Here is a 17,577-nt window from a genome sequence, read left to right as displayed (position 1 = left end):
GAAGGGTATATGGTGACTTTAATCTCAGCCAACCAGCAAATTCCGGTTGGTCTGGCAACCTAAGCCTTCCCCAGACAGGTGCGGTTCCCGCTCACGAAAAACACAGTGAGGGACAAGATGATGACGTCAGACAGACGTTAAGTGAATGGTAGAGAACAAAACGTGTCCAAAGTCACGTGAAGGAGAGTAGGCGTGGCGTTTCTCACGGCTGCAGCTTAGTGAGTGTTAGGGCATTCTAAAGACTGGGACACTGCAGCCAGTTCATTGGATCGGAGGGGCGTGGCTTATTGCTAATGTCACCGGCTACTCCAATCACAAGAACTTTCGGTGAGGTTTAAGCGTAAAGGCGGCGGACTCGAGATGGCTGTCTGTCTGGAGTCAACAGTGGGGCTTGAAGCGGCTTTGGCGAGCAGCTTGTTCTATAAGCTAAAGGTAAACAAGGCATAGGCACGAGGAGAGGAAACACGTTCAGAATGAAGCTCAACATATAGAGCTGAACCACGGGCTGTCATGGAAATAGCGGGAGGACATAGGGACAATCACCGCATTGCATTAGAGACAGAAAGGGGACTAAAGAGCCTGGCAACAGGAAGACGGATTCGATGCTAATGGTATCGTCATGGAGAAAAATGGGGGCGTTGTAGATGTGGAGCGTAAAAAAATCGGATTATTTTTAATATTTTTTTTTTACTATTAACAACTGTAATTTAATGTGAATTTTAGTACTGTTGGGAAATTGGCATTTCCTTTTTGTATTAACTTTAGGATTCAATACAAGAACAGGCACATGTTATACGTGCATAAAAGTAGGTGAATGTTATAAAGTATATTTGGTGGTAATAAAGCTGGGACTCCAGGCTCAAACCTGTTGTGGAGTAATTGGGTGTGTTCCAGGTAGCTTTATTTACATAAGTACAATTGTACATCAATCCAGTTTCTCTTGTAGGTATATACAGTGGCACAGTAGACAGACATACATGCCAACACTCCCGATTTAGGCAGGAGACTTCCGATTTTTTTTAAAAAAAGATTGCTATTATTTTCTTACTCCCGCCTGAAATAATTAAAACCCCAATGCGATCCTATGGGGAAATTCTTTTCTCCCGCTTTAGGGAGCAGAATCTCCCTCCTAGGTGGTCGAGAATGTTGCCATGTATGGACAGAAGACAGGACATAGTTACAGAGCAGACCCACCAGCCATCCTTGCATCTCCAGCTCAGGCCCCCAACTTACACTCACAGAACATTCACTCTCAGACCCACTCAACATTCTCCTGAGCTGCAGCATTCATACATCAACATTTTACAATCATACACTCATGGCCAGTGACATAACATGACAAGACTACATTACAACAGTGAAAACACATACATTGTAAAAACATGGTGTCCAAACTACCTGTTCTTCCCATGCAGGCAATATGCCTTGCATCATAGTTTCTTTGGGGTAGCTTAATCTCTAGATATACTTCAGAAAGAATGGTTAACTTTCCAAACCATTTCGCAGAACACTTTGGAGGAAGTAGTGCTCAGAAGCAGTTTATGGTGCTCGCAGTTCTCCCCAGCAACATTCGTGACCTCACCTTCTTATCCGCTTTTATGGTAACATTAGTGGCAAAAGGTATAAAACACATACACACACACACAGCTCAAAAACATAAAGCACTGACCAGTTACATTTTTCTTCAGGACATGTTCCGATATTTCCAAGGTCTTGTGGGGCAAAAAGACACGCAAACCCCTCATTTGTTTATCAATTGCTATTTTATTAATTTATTTAATACATATAGCCTCTATGGGCTTTGTACATAACATACAACACATCAAATTCATACATCATCATTTTCAGTTCACAGAGCATAGTAAAACAATTTTAAAAATGAAATGATTCATATTGCCACTACATTAAAAACATCCATGATCTCTTTGTATAGACTCATGGCATGATAAATGAGGTTAATATCATTTCCACACATTAAAACAGACCACACTTCTGCTGAGGTTAAAAGATCAGTTGTTCGAATAAGCTCGTAAGGCCTTTGTTCTCAAAACCTCTGAACTCTCACAGATACACAGTATGTTCAACGGTTTCTAAAAGATTGTTACCACAGAGACGATAATTTTGCTCTGTGTTTTAAGTGTTTACGTACTCCTATAGGTTCCAATACTTCTGCTTGATTGAACTTGCATAACAAATAATTCCTCATACTCTAGCTATTTATCTATACATTTATATAGTTACCACCTGTAGTTCTTCTCAGCCAGTAGGTCATGTAAGCACTACTTGCTTGTTCATAAAGATGCTAGATGTACCATATCTTTCTCACCAAAACATTAATTTATCAGTTTTTTTGGAGTAGTGTTTTTTTTTTTTTTGGCCTATGGACATGGTGCTATATATAGACTGATTTTCAATGATCCATTTCTTATGTATGACGCTAAGCAAGCCCAAAGTACCACGCTGTTCAGAAGTTGACCTTTTCTTAAGAGTCCATCATCACATTCATGATTGTCATGCTATTTAAAGAAGATAATTTCTCCTACATCATGGTTAGTTTGCATTAGAAAATTCCAGAGATTTTCATGAGACATTTCTAGTAGTAGAAATTCAATAGGTAAGGCGGGTGACATGCGAAATAGGGACGATCATCTCAATGCATTAGAGACCGAGAGGGGACTAAAGAGCCTGGGCAACAGGAAAGGAGGATTCGATGCTAATGTTATCGTCAAGGAGAAAAATTGGGGCGTTGTAGTTCTTGGACATAAAAAATCGGAGTAATTATTATTATTTCTTTTACTATATTTTTTCTATAAACAACTGTAATTGAATGTGAATTTTAGTACTGTTGGGCAATTGGCACTTTCATTTTAGTATTCCGTTAGGATTCAATACAACAGGCACATAGTATACGTGCTTAAAAGTAGGTGAAAACACATACATTGTAAAAGCACAGTGTCTAAACTCTACCTCTTCTTCTCATGCAGGCAAATATGCCTTTCATCATAGTTTCTTTAGTGTAGCGTAACCTCTAGCTATACTTCAGAGAGAATGGTTAACTTTTCAAAACCGTTTCTCGGAACACTTTGGAGGAAGTAGCGCATCAGAAGCAGTTTATGGTGCTCATAGTTCTCCCCAGCAACATTCATGCCCTCACCTTTCATCTGCTTTTATGGTAACATTAGTGGCACTTTTTAAAGTGGTGAAATTGGGATTTGGCTCCAGCCAGAGATATGAGCGCTGGACCACTTTTCTTCCCAGCTGTAGTTCACGTACGTATTTGTTAAGGTCTGGGTTTAAAGAGATTAATAATACTAATTTGTTTTATAGCAATGCCCTGAATAGTTCACAAAGGAAACTAACCTGATATTATATCCATTGTTATAAAATATGTTGCGCAAAAATATGATTATAGCTTTATTCTCCCCATACTGAATGGAAGCTTAGAAGCCTGCAAAGATCTGCAAGCCTAAACAATTCTCAGTGGATTGTATTCACAGAAATGGCAACACAATCTAAGGTCATCTGCTGGCATCATTAATTCACACTGCATACAGCCTTAATGTGCCCTACCCGTTAATTATCACCCACAATTTGCACTTCTTAAGTATAGTCCTTCCCAGGCACCCCAGTGTCTGGAGTCACACCAACAACCTCTAATCTCTTATTGTAATGTAAGTGTAAATCCTGCAACACGGGAGCAAAGTCAGAACTTTCACCCATCCTAGACAGGCTCTGTGCGGAACGTGGGACACACCCCGCACAGAGGGACAATCTGGCAAAATATGGGACGGTTGGCTGCCCTCACTTCCTACGATGAGCTTTGGACCTCTCCCGGGCCCCCTCTTGAGTTATGTCTTTTCAGAGGGGCTGACCAGGTCTCTTTGAAGAGATTGCTTTTATGGCACTCTTAAAGAGGTGGCACGTGGGTCCTGGTTCCATTCCTCAGTTTTTGGTGGTCTGCAGGATTTCCTCGTTCTCAATATACATTATTTTTGCTTCCATTGATGCCCCGAAAAGACAGTATTTTTGTGGCCACAACAGCTTGTCTAGGGGACGATCCTCTCCTGAAATCAAGGGCGTCAAGTCTAATTCCATCTGCAGCCTCAGCACTTCAATCATCGCTCTGGTCACCGCCTTCCAGAAGTTGCTGATTCTGTAACATTCCCATAACATTTGCTCCAGCTTCTCTGGTCTGTGGTTACACCCCCAGGAGGCACGCGAGTCTCCGATTCTCGGCCAATGCATTCTCTTGGGAGTTCAGTGTACCTTAAATGTATCTTCTGTCTCGCGCTCACCCCAATTCAAAGAGAACACATTTATGTTGTTGCAGATAGCTCACCACTGATCTTCACTCATCTCATTCAATAGCTCCTGTGACCACACGACCAGCAGTATTGTGTTAGCTTCTCTTCGCTCTGCAGAAGATCGTACATCACCAAGGCCATGTTTCCTTGCTTCCTTAGCTGTGGCAAAGCATCCCTCAGTATCTTCTCTGTTCGATCCCTCCCTGGGCTGATTCATACTTCCACCATTATAAATAACCTAGCATATATCATATCATTGCAGTCCTGAGCGAATGGTATGCTCAATATAAAACAGCCTTCCATCTCCATGTCGAAATTTGGCAGTTTCATGCCTCCTATGTCTATATAAGCAGTTACTTCCATAATGACGGTCTTCGTGTTTTAAACAAAAAAAAAAAAAATCTTATTTTGTCCCCGATGGAGCATTGCATTTCTTCATCCTTCTCCTTAAATAAGCACTTCCCTGGAGGTAGTCCGAGCATTGCCTGGATGTAGTTTATTCTGGGAACCGTTTTGTCATTACATCATTCACCTACCCAGCCCCATAGTGACCGGTTCAGTGCCAACCATCTATCTAGATTGGTTCTCATGTTCAACATTGCTTCTCTCATTTTCCCCCTCATTATGTGTCTCGGGTCTGAGGTAAGCCAAATGCTTGGATATTTTATCTTGCATGGGCATAACTGATTCGTAGAGTGTCTCCTTTCTGGCAAGTCACAAAGATTGGCATTGCTTCCAATGTGCCAGTAGATCTTATAGGCTGAAACCCCCTATAAAGACTTCAATCTTCTCGTTGGTGTTGTGGAGGGGTGGAAAATTCCATTTGTTCCTCTGCATCAAATCATCATTATAGAGCCATCGTTTCTGTTTAGATCCTCCATAAATCACCCCATGGATTCGTTCAACCTCCCATAGCTTGATCATTATTGGTTTGATAGTAAGCACAAAAAGCAAGAGCAAGATCGTGCATCCTTGCATTGTCTCATTTCAGAGCAAAGGCCCAGGAAAACGCTCAATTCAGGCCGACGGAAGGTGTCGGCCCGTTGTATACGAGTCTCATCCATGTAAAGAAGCACACTCCGAAACCCATCTTGTTCATAGACTCAAAAGTGGAACTTCCACTCAGTGTGGCTGAAGGCTTTCTCTGCGTTCAGAGAAATAACCACAACTGTACCGTCTCGCTTCCTTCCCTCATTCAGGGACAGTGTCACTCCTCATATTCTCAGTGACATATTGGGCCTCATTACAACCATGGCGGTCCGGGAACTACGGTACCGGTAAGCTTGCCGGTACCATAGTTCCCGGACCGCCATACTACGTGCTCTGCTTGCGGGTGCCGTTTCACCCGCCAGGTTTTTCCTGGCGGGTGTAATGGCACCCGCAAGCAGATCAAGTCGGATGCACCTGCACAACTCTGACTGTGCCGGTGCATCCAACGTCCCCATCCCCATTCAGCCCTATGGGGCAGAATGGGGATCGGGGCGCTCTTGATGTCGGCACCCGCAAATGGGCAATTACCGGGTCTGCCGAGCACGGCATGATCCGGTTCTTGCCCGTTCACGGGTGCCGGTAAAAAATGCAACTCCGGCGGCATGGCTACCGCCAGAGTCGTAATGAGGCCCAATGTCCCTTATCGATGCCCGCTTGGTGCAGATCCACCAACCTCAGTAATATTTCTTCCATCTGTGTTGATCAGGCGTATTGATCTGTGATTGCTGGGTAGATTTGCTGCCCTATCTTCTTAAAATAAAATATTAATTTATTTCAAAAACTCTGGTATTATCCTGAAATACTCAAGTGGTAGACCATCCAGACCCAGGCACTCCCCACTATTGGGTAGCTTTCCCTCATCAATTCTACGACTGGGCTCCTTTTCCAGGACTGCCAGTTCCTGAGGCATCCTCCTTGGCCCTGCTACCCATTCTAAGAATGGGTCCATGGGATTTTTCTCAGAGCCTCAGAACAATATAGATTTCAAAGAAGGTGATGAAGCCCTGGTTGATTTCCTTTAAAAGTAATATACCCCCTACACTTTTCTGGATCACACTCGTTGCTTTTTCACTGCCTTTTGCCAATGTGCCTGGAGATGGCTTTACTTTCCCCCTTTCAGAGTCCTGAATAATGAGTATTTCACTCTATCACATCATCTTGTGGCGGTCGTACTTCTTTTTCATAAGGTCCCTTCTCCTTTTGTTGAGGCAGCAAGCATATGCAGTTTCTACTTGTGGTATTTCTGCCTCAAACTTCTTAGTTGCCTGGAGCTTAGTGCTCTTCTGCTGCTGGATGGCAGAGGTGTTTCTATGTCTGGAAAAGATCTGGGACTATGCTATTGCCTGGACTGTCAGTACTCTGGGCTAGCCAGCCTTTGGTTGTAGCCCCTGAACTTCTATCCGGGGCTATACCCAAAAGTTCTGGGGCTATAGTTCCCTCGGCTCCCCCTCCCAGCCCCCCGCTTCTTAGCAAAGCCTCTGCTGGACGGGCTAGTCAGCAGACTCTACATGCAACATTTTCAAGCCTTCCCGTACCACAGTATCTTCTGCTTCCCTATTTGTTTATTTTCAGGACTTCTCCTGCTGCCTCCTCACAACATGCCCCTTAAACTCCTCCTTTCTACAACAAAGAACTAGGTGTGATCTCTCATGTTGCTGTTGCCCACCTCGCTCTTCAGACAGTTCTGCACGACCCCCACACAGAGGTCAGGATAATGTCTATCCATTACAGTGCTCCAAATAAGATTTTGAGGTGGCAGTATTTTTACGCATTATTTTTTTAAATTAGAGCGTGAATGCAATTTCAAGAGAGTAAAAATGAGTTTTCTCCTCTGCAAGAGAGTAAAACGTATCCAACATACACCCAATGCATAAGTAAAATCAGACCCGTAGCCCAAAAGAGTTGTAGATCAAAGTTGTCTGGCTTGGCTTTAACCATTTTATTACACTTGTGGAAAATATTCTGCCATAAAATAACTTACAAGTACCTGGTACTTACACAGCTTCATTTTCAAAATTCTAGAGCCTAGAACCTCTGTTAAGAACTACTATAGATTGCGACTGATGTATTGCCTGCAAAGGGAGTGGGAGTAAGCAATTGTTGGCATATGATTTACTTACAGGAACTTGCACACATGATCTTAGCAAACGTCACAAACTGCTAATCTACCTTTCCCGCTGTCTGCTGCAGGAAATTAATGTGGATCGCCAGACAATAGTTAGCAATATCACTTCAAATAACCAAAAAGTGCATGCAAGCTGAATTGCATTATGGTAGGCATATTTATAGTTTTACTGGTTTATTGTTTGTGTACAAAGCCAAAAAACATAATTCTGGCAATTACAGTTAGGAAGAAATGCAGGCAAGTGCTTAAGTTGAAGACTGGTCCCAAAGCCCTACTTCAACACCAAAGTGTGTGATCCTGGACAAATACTTTTGCCACTGTGCCTTTTTAGCAAAAATAGAAATTGCTACTACAAGTGATTTATTTCCAACTAGTTACTACTAAAAAGCCTGCCTGACCTCTGTTCCACTGTTCGACCTGTAGCATGAATAGTAGTGACCATTTATATAATGCACATGACAAAGTTTGTCCCTTGGCTTTCTCCTTGCTGCTTGTTTAATATAACTTCACATGAACTCCTCGAGTATTAAAGACTTGTCTGTACCTTCCCCATCTTCTCCTTCCATCCTAGGAGAGCAGTCTTGATTTCCCGATAGGGTTCCTCCTAGATAGCCAAGAATCTGCATCTCAGACATAACACGCATCACAGCGAATTCAGCCCATGACTGCTAGTCACATCCGTGGTGGAAGTGGAAAAAAGGAACTAGTGGTCCTCTGGTTGCATCCAAAAAGGAGGGAGTCGGATGGCCGGACAGATGGGGTGGGAGGCAGGCTGGAGTATGGGGACAGGGGACCAGGATCACAAACCTTGGCTGAACAGTGAAGCAGGGATTTTAATCCACTCTGCAAATTTGACCACATACCTTCCAAGCGTTACTCAGTACAAATAGTTTGGATTTCAAGGCCTACAGTAATGTTGTCTTAAAGAGTTTACTTCCAAAAACACAAATTGCATAATAACACCACATGGCAACATGTAAATCCTTACATCAACATGTTAAGCCTGAATGGTAAACTAGAAGTCCCAAAAATCTAGTTAACCCCACTGTACTTTCAGTGATTTAATAAAAGTTGTGTAATACTCAGATATGGAGATTATTGCCCTCTACTGCCATCTAGTGGAGGAAAGTATGCTTTTTAATGAAAATAAATACAGCGTAAACGGTACGCAGAAGAAAATTAAATGCTCCGTAATGGCTTTAATTATATGCGTATAAAGCCAAGATACGCACCTTATCTGTAGAGCTACCCATCCTGTGCCTCCAAGTAGAAATTGTATTTTCTCATAGCGGTGTGCTTAAGTCTCCACATGCCCAATAAGCAGAACTCCTCAAGTAACCTCTACAGGGCTCTGTGATTTTGTTTTTTTGGTGTCCGGTCCTATTTACCGTTTTATTGCAATCCAGCATTGGGCTGTCGCCCTGACCAGACTAGCATCTTTGGATGTTCTTTTGGTGCTGTGACACTCTGTGAAAGAACACACGGATGTCCACAGTTGGGGCCTATATATTCTCCACCATTGTATCCTGAATTCTCAACAGCATGGACACTAGTTGCCCTGCTGTTTTTTTACATTTTTTAATTTTTTTTAAAAAAATGTCCACCCACGCTAGATTTTGAGCATACCTCAATAAGTGTGTTTGTTGTAACAAGGGTACCCCTGCATCTTGGCTGCAGCTCTCCTTGTGAACTTTATAGTAGGTTATATTCTGGACAACCTAAACGGAGGAGGGGAACCTACTATGGTGGTTTCCCTGAGGTATCATCTTAATCAACCTTATCCTCAATTTGTGTCCTCTATGAATGGGCACGGCTAAGTAGCCTCCTACCTTTTTCGAACTGTGCCCTGCCTCCCCAATCTTCATTGAGCGCATCTAAAATCCTATGCCGCCTGGTGTCTAACATCTTCTACTCATTAAGTTCCATGCATCTCTCGGTTTCCACTACATTTATCTCTCGGGCAAATGAAGCCCATACCTACCATCATCCCATGTCGTCTAATCTATTTGTGTCCTAACAAACCCACTCAGCCCTTTTTATCCTTTTCCCCTTGCTTCAATTATTGGCAGCTCCCTGTCTATTGGTGTCCAGCACTCCTCCTCCCATGCTACCACTCCAGATAGTTACATCCGTCCTACAGTAGGCATGCCACGAGTTGCAATCGGCTGCTGTAGAATAGGGTCAGCTTACTAGTGAGCCCGAATTCCACTCCTTTGTGCCATCCCAGATTGCCTCGGTGCTGCAAATAATCTCCTTCAGCCCCTTTATGGTCCCCAGCATGTTCCATCTTGTTTCTATCAGACAGTTCCCAGTGGACAAGAGATCCTTATATTCTCCCTCCCTCTGTGGTGTTCCATCCAGGCTCCTTGGGAGTTGTGATCATTCTTTGCCTCATTGATTGGCCTATGATTTGTTATTTGTTCTTGTGCCTCTGCTCCTTAATTGTCAATTCAACATCTTTCAACAAATTCTGGCTTCTCAGGTCTACCGCCAGTAAATTGTAATCTCTACCCACCCGTTTCCCCTCATGCTCCCCTGTACCACAGGTCCTTCATCTCCTTCTTTATTATACTCAGAGTCCCCGCCAGTCAGCTTCTTGGCCGATCCACCTTTGCTTGTGAGGTCAGCTCATATTCTGTTTTTACGTGTTGCTTCTCACAGCATTCAAACCGTGCAGGCTCTTTCTTCTGGGTCTGCCTCTGGCAGCCTCATTTGGGACTCCATGTTACTCCTTGTCTGGAGGAAGGTACCCGTATCTGTATATGTCAATTCCAGGCTTTCACTTTCCAGATTTATGGTTCCAGTTCCAAGGAGTTAAGCCCTTAATTGCTACAGACCCGTGGAACAATATTGTGATTGGGGAAAATTGAATAGTTAGCCATAGCCAGTTCATTCACGGGTCTGTGTCCTCGGTATGCTTAACATTGTCTAGCAGGAAGACCTTTATTAGCAGATGTTGTCAGCATGGTTCTTATGTTTGACTCCCTGGCCAATGCCTTGGCTTCTCCAAATGCTTTCTTCCTCTCGATAACCTCCTTGGGGGAAGTCTGTGAAGCTGAGTATCCATGCTCTGTTCAATAACAATGTGTTTCCTCTTTTTCTCTCGCAGACTTCAGGATATTCTAATTCTGTCAAGGACCTCATCATCTAGCAAGGCCTCTCTCAGTGAATCTCCCGAGCTCTATTTGCAAAGTCAAGATTGGGAGGGTTAGTAACTCTGTTCCCGAAAACATCAGACAATGTCTGTATAACAAAGGTGTTTATTTTCCCTTCTCCCTCACCAGACTCCCCGCTCCCCACCCTCCCCTTATGATGCATAGGTTGAAGAATCTTCTTTGTTGCAGACTAGTGTTGCAGCCACATAACTTGTTTCTTCCTTCGTCTCATTGTAGCCACTGGAGCTCGATACCACCTTGCTGATAAGGTCCTCGGCTTTCTTCTCCACTACAGACACTCTTTCAAGATGTGATACTTAACTGTGAGAGGATAATCTCCATGTCCCTCATATTCTGAGCCACCTTGATGAACAGGGTGTAAATGTCTTTGAAATTTGGGACCTCCTTGTCCGCTTCAGAGCCAGGCTTTGTCTGTTTGGCCTTTTTCAGAATGAGATTTTCTGCCAGCTCAATCTTCATCTTTGTGGGGTTCATTATGTCCATAGGAAAATCTGTGACCCGAGCTTCCAGTTCTCTCGGCCTACATTCAAAATATATTTTGTAAAGCTTTGTTTATTCGAATTTTTTAAATGCTACATCAAGCAAATTAAAAAAGCAGTCATTGGGCCATTATAATTTCTTAGAGTATGAGTGACTCGGTTGAAATAGCTTATTCTACTTTCACATTCAAGTAGAAGAGTTTTCCAATAGCTTTTATAAACCACCATATCTTTGATGGTGTTTGTTAAACGTACGTACCTCAATGCTCCAACTTAAAGGATGTCGGACTGTACTGCACCGATCACCTTAATAAGAGTGAAGCACATACGCAGTTGCCTACATAGCTGAGAGCTGTTGGTTTTGGATTGAAAAAGCTATGTATAAAATAGACCTGCCCTCTAAGACAAAGACACACTTCTGGAGCTAAAAGGAGGCATTCCAGCTATTTTGCATACTCCTAATGCATTGCGCATTGGCTCTGAACTGGAATTGAACTTCCAGTGATTGCTCCTGGGTGACGCTGTGGCATGTCGCTTGGATGAAATAGCTCATTCTATTGTCATGTTTCAGGGCGTAGAGTTTTCCCCAGCTTTATAACCACACTATAACTTTGGTGTTTGCTAAACCTACCCCAACTCACCAAACGGAAGCATGTCAGAAAATTCTGCACTGATGCTTCCTAAAAAGTGTGGGATGTATATTAATTTGTCTGCATCCTTGCAAGCTGTCTTCTGTTGAAAAAGGTTCTCATAAAATAGTCTTGCCCTGCAAGCTCGACACTGCAGCTAAAAGCAGGCATTTTAGCAAATGTCTCAGTGGCTCTGAATTGGAGGTGAACTTGTGATGGATAGTAGTTATGACATTTGCGACTTGCATGAAATGGCATTTTCTACTTGGAATATATAGAGCAATTCTGTCCAGTACATGCCTCACCTATGCACAGTTTATCAGTCGGTGCTTTTATCGGGCAACTTTTCAATTGTCATTACTACGCTTGGGTTATGTCTCCTGAGTTTTCTACTTTGACTGAGTTGAAATCTCTTTGGAAGTTCTACTCTACAGCTTTTAGTATAGGAAATTGGAGGAAATGTGGTTGCCCGTCCCCCACATATGTCACAATGAACCATATCCATCATCCTCACAGTATAGGACAATGAGGGCCCTCCATAATATTTTGCTGCAGTTAGCCGTTTCGTCTTTATTGTGGCAACCTCCAATACCCTACATGATCTCGTATTATTAAAATTTGTATGTAACTTTTTAAGTAAAACTTTGATAGAACCAGAATCTATATTGGTCAATATATATTCCCTGCGTAAGCAACTTAATCAATATTAGCTACTCAGTACAGTGCCCTACCCATATTGAAAGTATACTTTACAGCAGCTTATTGAACTCAGTGCGTTTAGACAGCCCACTGTCCGAGCATGGTGCCTGGGTCTACTGTTGGAAGCCCAATGCTATTGCAAACCGCAAGTTACTAAATATGTTAATTGATCTTCTATTTAAGGTATCTTCTAAAGTTTCCCCATATATGTTCGGGTTTAGGAGGATTTCAGCTCACGTGTTCCATTTCCTTAGAAGCTGTATGTTGTCATGCATTATGTGACAAGGGAAGCCCTCTGTACCATGACATATCTAGTTGGCACCTAGCCACGCTTGATGCCACACTAAAATCTACGATGCAGCACCGTTCTTTGGCAAGCATCAGTAGAGGCCACGCATGGTGTTCCATGGACACAGAACCATCCACAATCGTGGACTGTGCTCGGTACTTGCTACCAGAAAGATGTAGGGCAAGACCGTCATAGCTGTAGGAAATCGATTTGTGAAATGGTGCATCAGGCGCATGCTTCACTAACCAAACCAAACTCTCGCTTGTTTGGTATTATTGATGTAGGTATTTATGAGCTAGTCTCTATTTATAATATGATTTTAACGTCTGCTTACAAGCAACTTTCCAGTTGTCATCTGATAGGAGTTGTACCAGTGAGTCTTCACTTCTGTCCCTATCTGCTCTTCTTTGTCGGTTATATTTATATTTATTTTTCATTTAGTTTGTGCTTTTATCAAAAGCGCTTAGACGCAATAATCATTGTAGATACATGTTTGGGTGGCAGGGGATTGGTGACGAATGAACTATTTTGGGAGATGGGTGACTCTACAGATAGTGTGGGTTTGTACATCTTCAGTGTGTGCTTTAACCATGCCCTTATATTTTAGACTATCTCACCTCTGAGTGACAAATGTACCTTCCGCAAACGGGTCACCCATCACCTTGATCCCAATACCTGAAAATAAGATTGTACCAATTTATTGAATGTTATTTCTGTCGGCTGTGTTATAAAGTGGATGTGGGTGATTATAGGGATGGAACAATGGTTAACTTGGTGTTCACCCTGCATGCTTCCATGTGACACGTGTCATTTGAATTTCAGACCTTAAAGCAGCACTGGATCTCCTTTGGATTTCAAGTTTGACAGGCATAGTGGAGATGCTACATGTGGGCACTTGGGTGCATGCTGATTCCACCATAAGGGATACTGAGCCTATACTCACGAATAATATAGCTTCAGATATGGGGCCACCAGACACCCTCCATCCTATGGCAGGACTAATATTACATATACAATTCTAGGTTCTTTAGTCCCTATCCTCCCTCACCCCCCAACACACCCCCCCTCACAAATCAGGGATATCTTAAGGCACCATAATCAATTGAATTAATGGTGTGTTTTGAAAAACATATTAATAATTTGGGAGCAAACGCCATCTAGGCATGTGCAGTCCTCACCATAAGTGATAAACAAATACGTGCCCATCTGCCAACCTTGTGTTCACTCAGCCCTACAGATAAGTAGTGTATCTGCCACTTTTACTCCCCAAAAATAGGCAAATACTCCCCAAAAATCAAAATGGGGAGTAAAAATACTCCCAACAAAAATGGAGAAACCGGCACATCGGAGCAAGTGCCCCTGATTTTTATCAACACAACTTGATGGATATTTTTTCACCAGTAGTAAATGAAGTGCCCGAGGAAGAAGCTCTACTATTATTGCTGCATGATGCCATGAGGTAAAAATTGACCTATTAATGTGCACGAATCACTTGGTGCAAAGAAATGCTTCTTACAGAACATTTCTATGTATTTGCCCACCTGTCACTTTAGTAACCATCGTCGGTGGGACGAATTTAGCTTTTCCTCAGATAAACTTTAAGCCTGCCAGTTTCCCATAATTCCCATCAACTATTGGCTTCAGGTTCTCATCGGGGAGCATGACGCCTAGTAGCATGTTGTCTGCATATAAAGATGACCATGTTTGTGTACAGTTTAATCCCCCTCTGCACGTGGTACTCTTGCAGATGAGAAATTATTGGCTCTGTTGCAAATGTAAGTCTTGGTGAAGACAGGGGGCATCCCTGCCTTGTGCCCTGCATTGGTGTGCGTTTTTCAGCCACCATATTGTTCTCAAGACTGTTCACTGTTGGGCCCTTGTATAGCGTTATTTGATCATTTTTTTTAAATTGCAGCCCCACTATAGATCTAAGCAGTACTTTGAATACAGCGGGCCATTCTACTGAATCAAGCGTCTTCTCTGTCTAGTGTGGCTGCTACCGCAGGAATGTCTGCGTTTATTTCATGCATCATGCAGGGTTTGAAATTCAGATTCGATGATCAGGATCTAAAGCCAGCTCCTGGGTATCTGGCATCAGCCAGTAAGCAGGAGCTACTGCTGGGGAACCTGGAGCAAGTACTTGGCACACTGAAAATCTAACAAGATTCAGACTTGGCCTTTTTGGCCACTATATATTATCCAGTATTTTAAAATGTCTCCTAATTCTTCTTTATTTACACTCTAAAACACTCAAAGTTAAAGTCTTTGTAAGGCACAAGTTTGTCCGGGGAGCCAAAAGTAGCTCCTGGTAACTGTTAGTTTCATGGTAACCAGGCTCTCCTAGGGTAGAATCGGGAGCTAAATAGCTTCAGCAATTTCAAACCATGGTCACGGAGAAAAGATGTCTAAGGCTTTTCAGTGTAGCTCGCTCAGGAATAAAGCCTGCATGACCAGGAAGAATCGTCTGTCATGTGCATAAGTAGATGCTGGTCAAACAGTTTAGCAGGAATCGCACTCTGTGTTGATTAGTGACAAAGGGTGCTATGATGAGCAATGTTGCGGTGGTTTGTTTGGTTTCACTAATACTGTAATATGGCGCTCTACGGGAAGACTCCAGTAAGGATCCTTCATGCCTTGCCATCCCATACACCTGTAGCAGTTGCAGGACCAATGCTTGTGCATACTCTGTATACAACTCTGCACGAGGCCTTCCACACCCAGTGCGTTACCATTTAATGGTATTGATTATTTCCTCTTTTATGGGTTGCTTAGTGCCATGCCCGTTTCTTGATCCAAGAAGCTCAGCACCACCATAGTTAAGGGGGAATTTAATGCTGGAAAGTGGGCCTTCTGACGTGGATGTATAGCATCTTAGTAATGTTCAACCTCAGCACTGAAATTCCCTTTTGAACACCATGGTCTCATCATGTCTTAATATACTAAAGACATCATTGCTACAAGGTTCATTCTTAATAGAGAGCAAAGCTCTTTTTTAAGCCAGGCAATTCACCTTCTCTGCAGCATCTCCGAGCATGCAGACCTTCTATACATTTTATTTCCCATCTAGCTTCCGCCCTGTACTTAACTAGAGTCTCCCTCAGGGTGCTCCATATCGGTGTTCACTTGTCGTTTGCATATTGCATTTCCAGGGTCTTAATTTCTGTCTCTAATCCACGATTGCTGTATGGTTTTCTAAATTCGCATTTCCTTGATGTATGCACACCCCTTCTATAGACCTTAACACCTCTCACAGTACTCTTTAGTTTGTTACCGACCCTTCATTGGTCTTTGTCAGTAGCTAGATCCTGTTTGAGTGTAGGTCTTAATGATTTTGAATTAAAGCAGCGGGACTTGTATTGTCAGTTGTCCGATGCTTGATGCAAGCTCTGGAGTCCTGCTTACTCCTTCTCAGAGGAGGACGGCAGGAACGGTGTCCCTTGTTTTAAAAAAAAAAAAAAAAACAACAAAATATACATATATTTAAATTTATTTTTACTAAGCAAATGGAGCATGGGCCCACCAGTCCCCGTGTGCTTTGCTGTTTCCTTTTAATATCTTCCTAACCGTGCACCTTCACATTTTCCATAATATTCCACTTGGCACATATATGCTCCCACTTTACATTTTAGTCCCTCTAGCTTCACTTCGTACACTTCACACTTAATGATGCCCCGTTTGCTTTAGCGTGCCCTGTAACTTGTATATTCCGTTATGCCCCAGTACCTAAACCTTGAAAATTCCACAATGCTCCTATTGGCACTCTTCTAATCCCAATCCGCCAAAGGTGTTAGGGCGGGCCCAACTGAACATTTCCCATAAATGCTCTGCATGCACGTTTTGGACTATGACGGCAAATGTCCTAGGGGCTCATGTTGCCCAAAATCTAATTCGACGGCGGGGACCCGCTGTAATGTAAGCGGCTCCCCACTGCTATATCTTCGTCATTTGCGATGCAGGTGCATATGTAAAGGGCAAAAGGCAGCGTACAAGTGTGTACGCCGCATTTTGCGCTTCATTCGCACTCCGCAGTGCAAAGTATACCAGGCAGCGTTTGCTTCTGTTGAAATAAAACCCTCCCTCAACTGGGAACACTGCTTACGTGCATGTTTGGTAAGCGGTGTTCCCATGTCGGGGATGGATTAATTGGAATTGTTCACACTCCCTGCTATGCGAGCACGCAGGGAGCATGTACAATGGATCCCTGTGGGGTCTGCCTGCTTTATGTTCCTTCATAAAGCAGACAGTCCTCGTAGTGATCTTCAGCATATGCGCCAGCATGAAAATGCATGCCAGTGCGTATGCTGGAGCATTTGTATGGCAGAGAGGAAGGAGTTGGCGGAAATGCAAGTTGCACCCCCGCCACCCTCCTCCGCCATACAAATGCTTCATAATTGGGCATGACGTAAATAAAGTATTAAAGCCTTACTGAAGAGCATGACTTTACCTCTCGAGAGGGGCCACTTTTTGTTTTTCCTTGATGAGTTACTAACACTTTGCAGAGTCTGAATCCACTGTCTTATTAAGGATGTGATTTGTGATGTTAACCTGAGACCCGTAGCCTCTCGGTGTAAGGGTGTCACAAAGACACTCTCCTTGCACAGAAAGTACAAGGTAGAAAATACTGTCAGAACAGTTGGATTCAGCCTGTGGGATCTGTAGCAGGCATTAAAGGGTGCTCCTGTGCTAAATCCAGAATGAGACACGCAGCTAAACTGTGTATCCTTTATGGTCTGAAAGGAAATGGCTTTGGCTCTACAATTTCAGTGGAGTCCCAGAGAGGAGCTGTGGCGCTGTGGGAGCGCAACCAGCAGCCATCAATTCTGGAGGGAAGGATGGTCTGGGCGGGGGCCTACCCTTATGCTGGCACTTGTCAGGGTTGTTGGTGC

At 43.2% G+C, this 17,577-nt stretch overlaps 1 protein-coding gene across 1 annotated transcript in view; it reads left to right on the top strand.

The window, feature by feature from the left end:
* The first annotated feature begins 235 nt into the window (after positions 1-235).
* Positions 236-17,577, top strand: part of HAUS7 (HAUS augmin like complex subunit 7) — a 262,504-nt gene continuing 245,162 nt past the window's right edge. Inside the window, exon 1 of the mRNA XM_069645349.1 lies at positions 236-432. Coding sequence (XP_069501450.1) covers positions 361-432 — 72 coding nt within the window. The 5' untranslated portion in view covers positions 236-360. The remainder of the gene's footprint in view (positions 433-17,577) is intronic.

Source organism: Ambystoma mexicanum, chromosome 2p (assembly GCF_040938575.1).
Source record: "Ambystoma mexicanum isolate Mex_15411 chromosome 2p, UKY_AmexF1_1, whole genome shotgun sequence".
Taxonomy (NCBI): Eukaryota; Metazoa; Chordata; class Amphibia; order Caudata; family Ambystomatidae; genus Ambystoma; species Ambystoma mexicanum.
The sequence above is the reverse complement of the archived record's forward strand: the minus strand, read 5'-3'. Positions and strand labels throughout refer to the sequence as shown.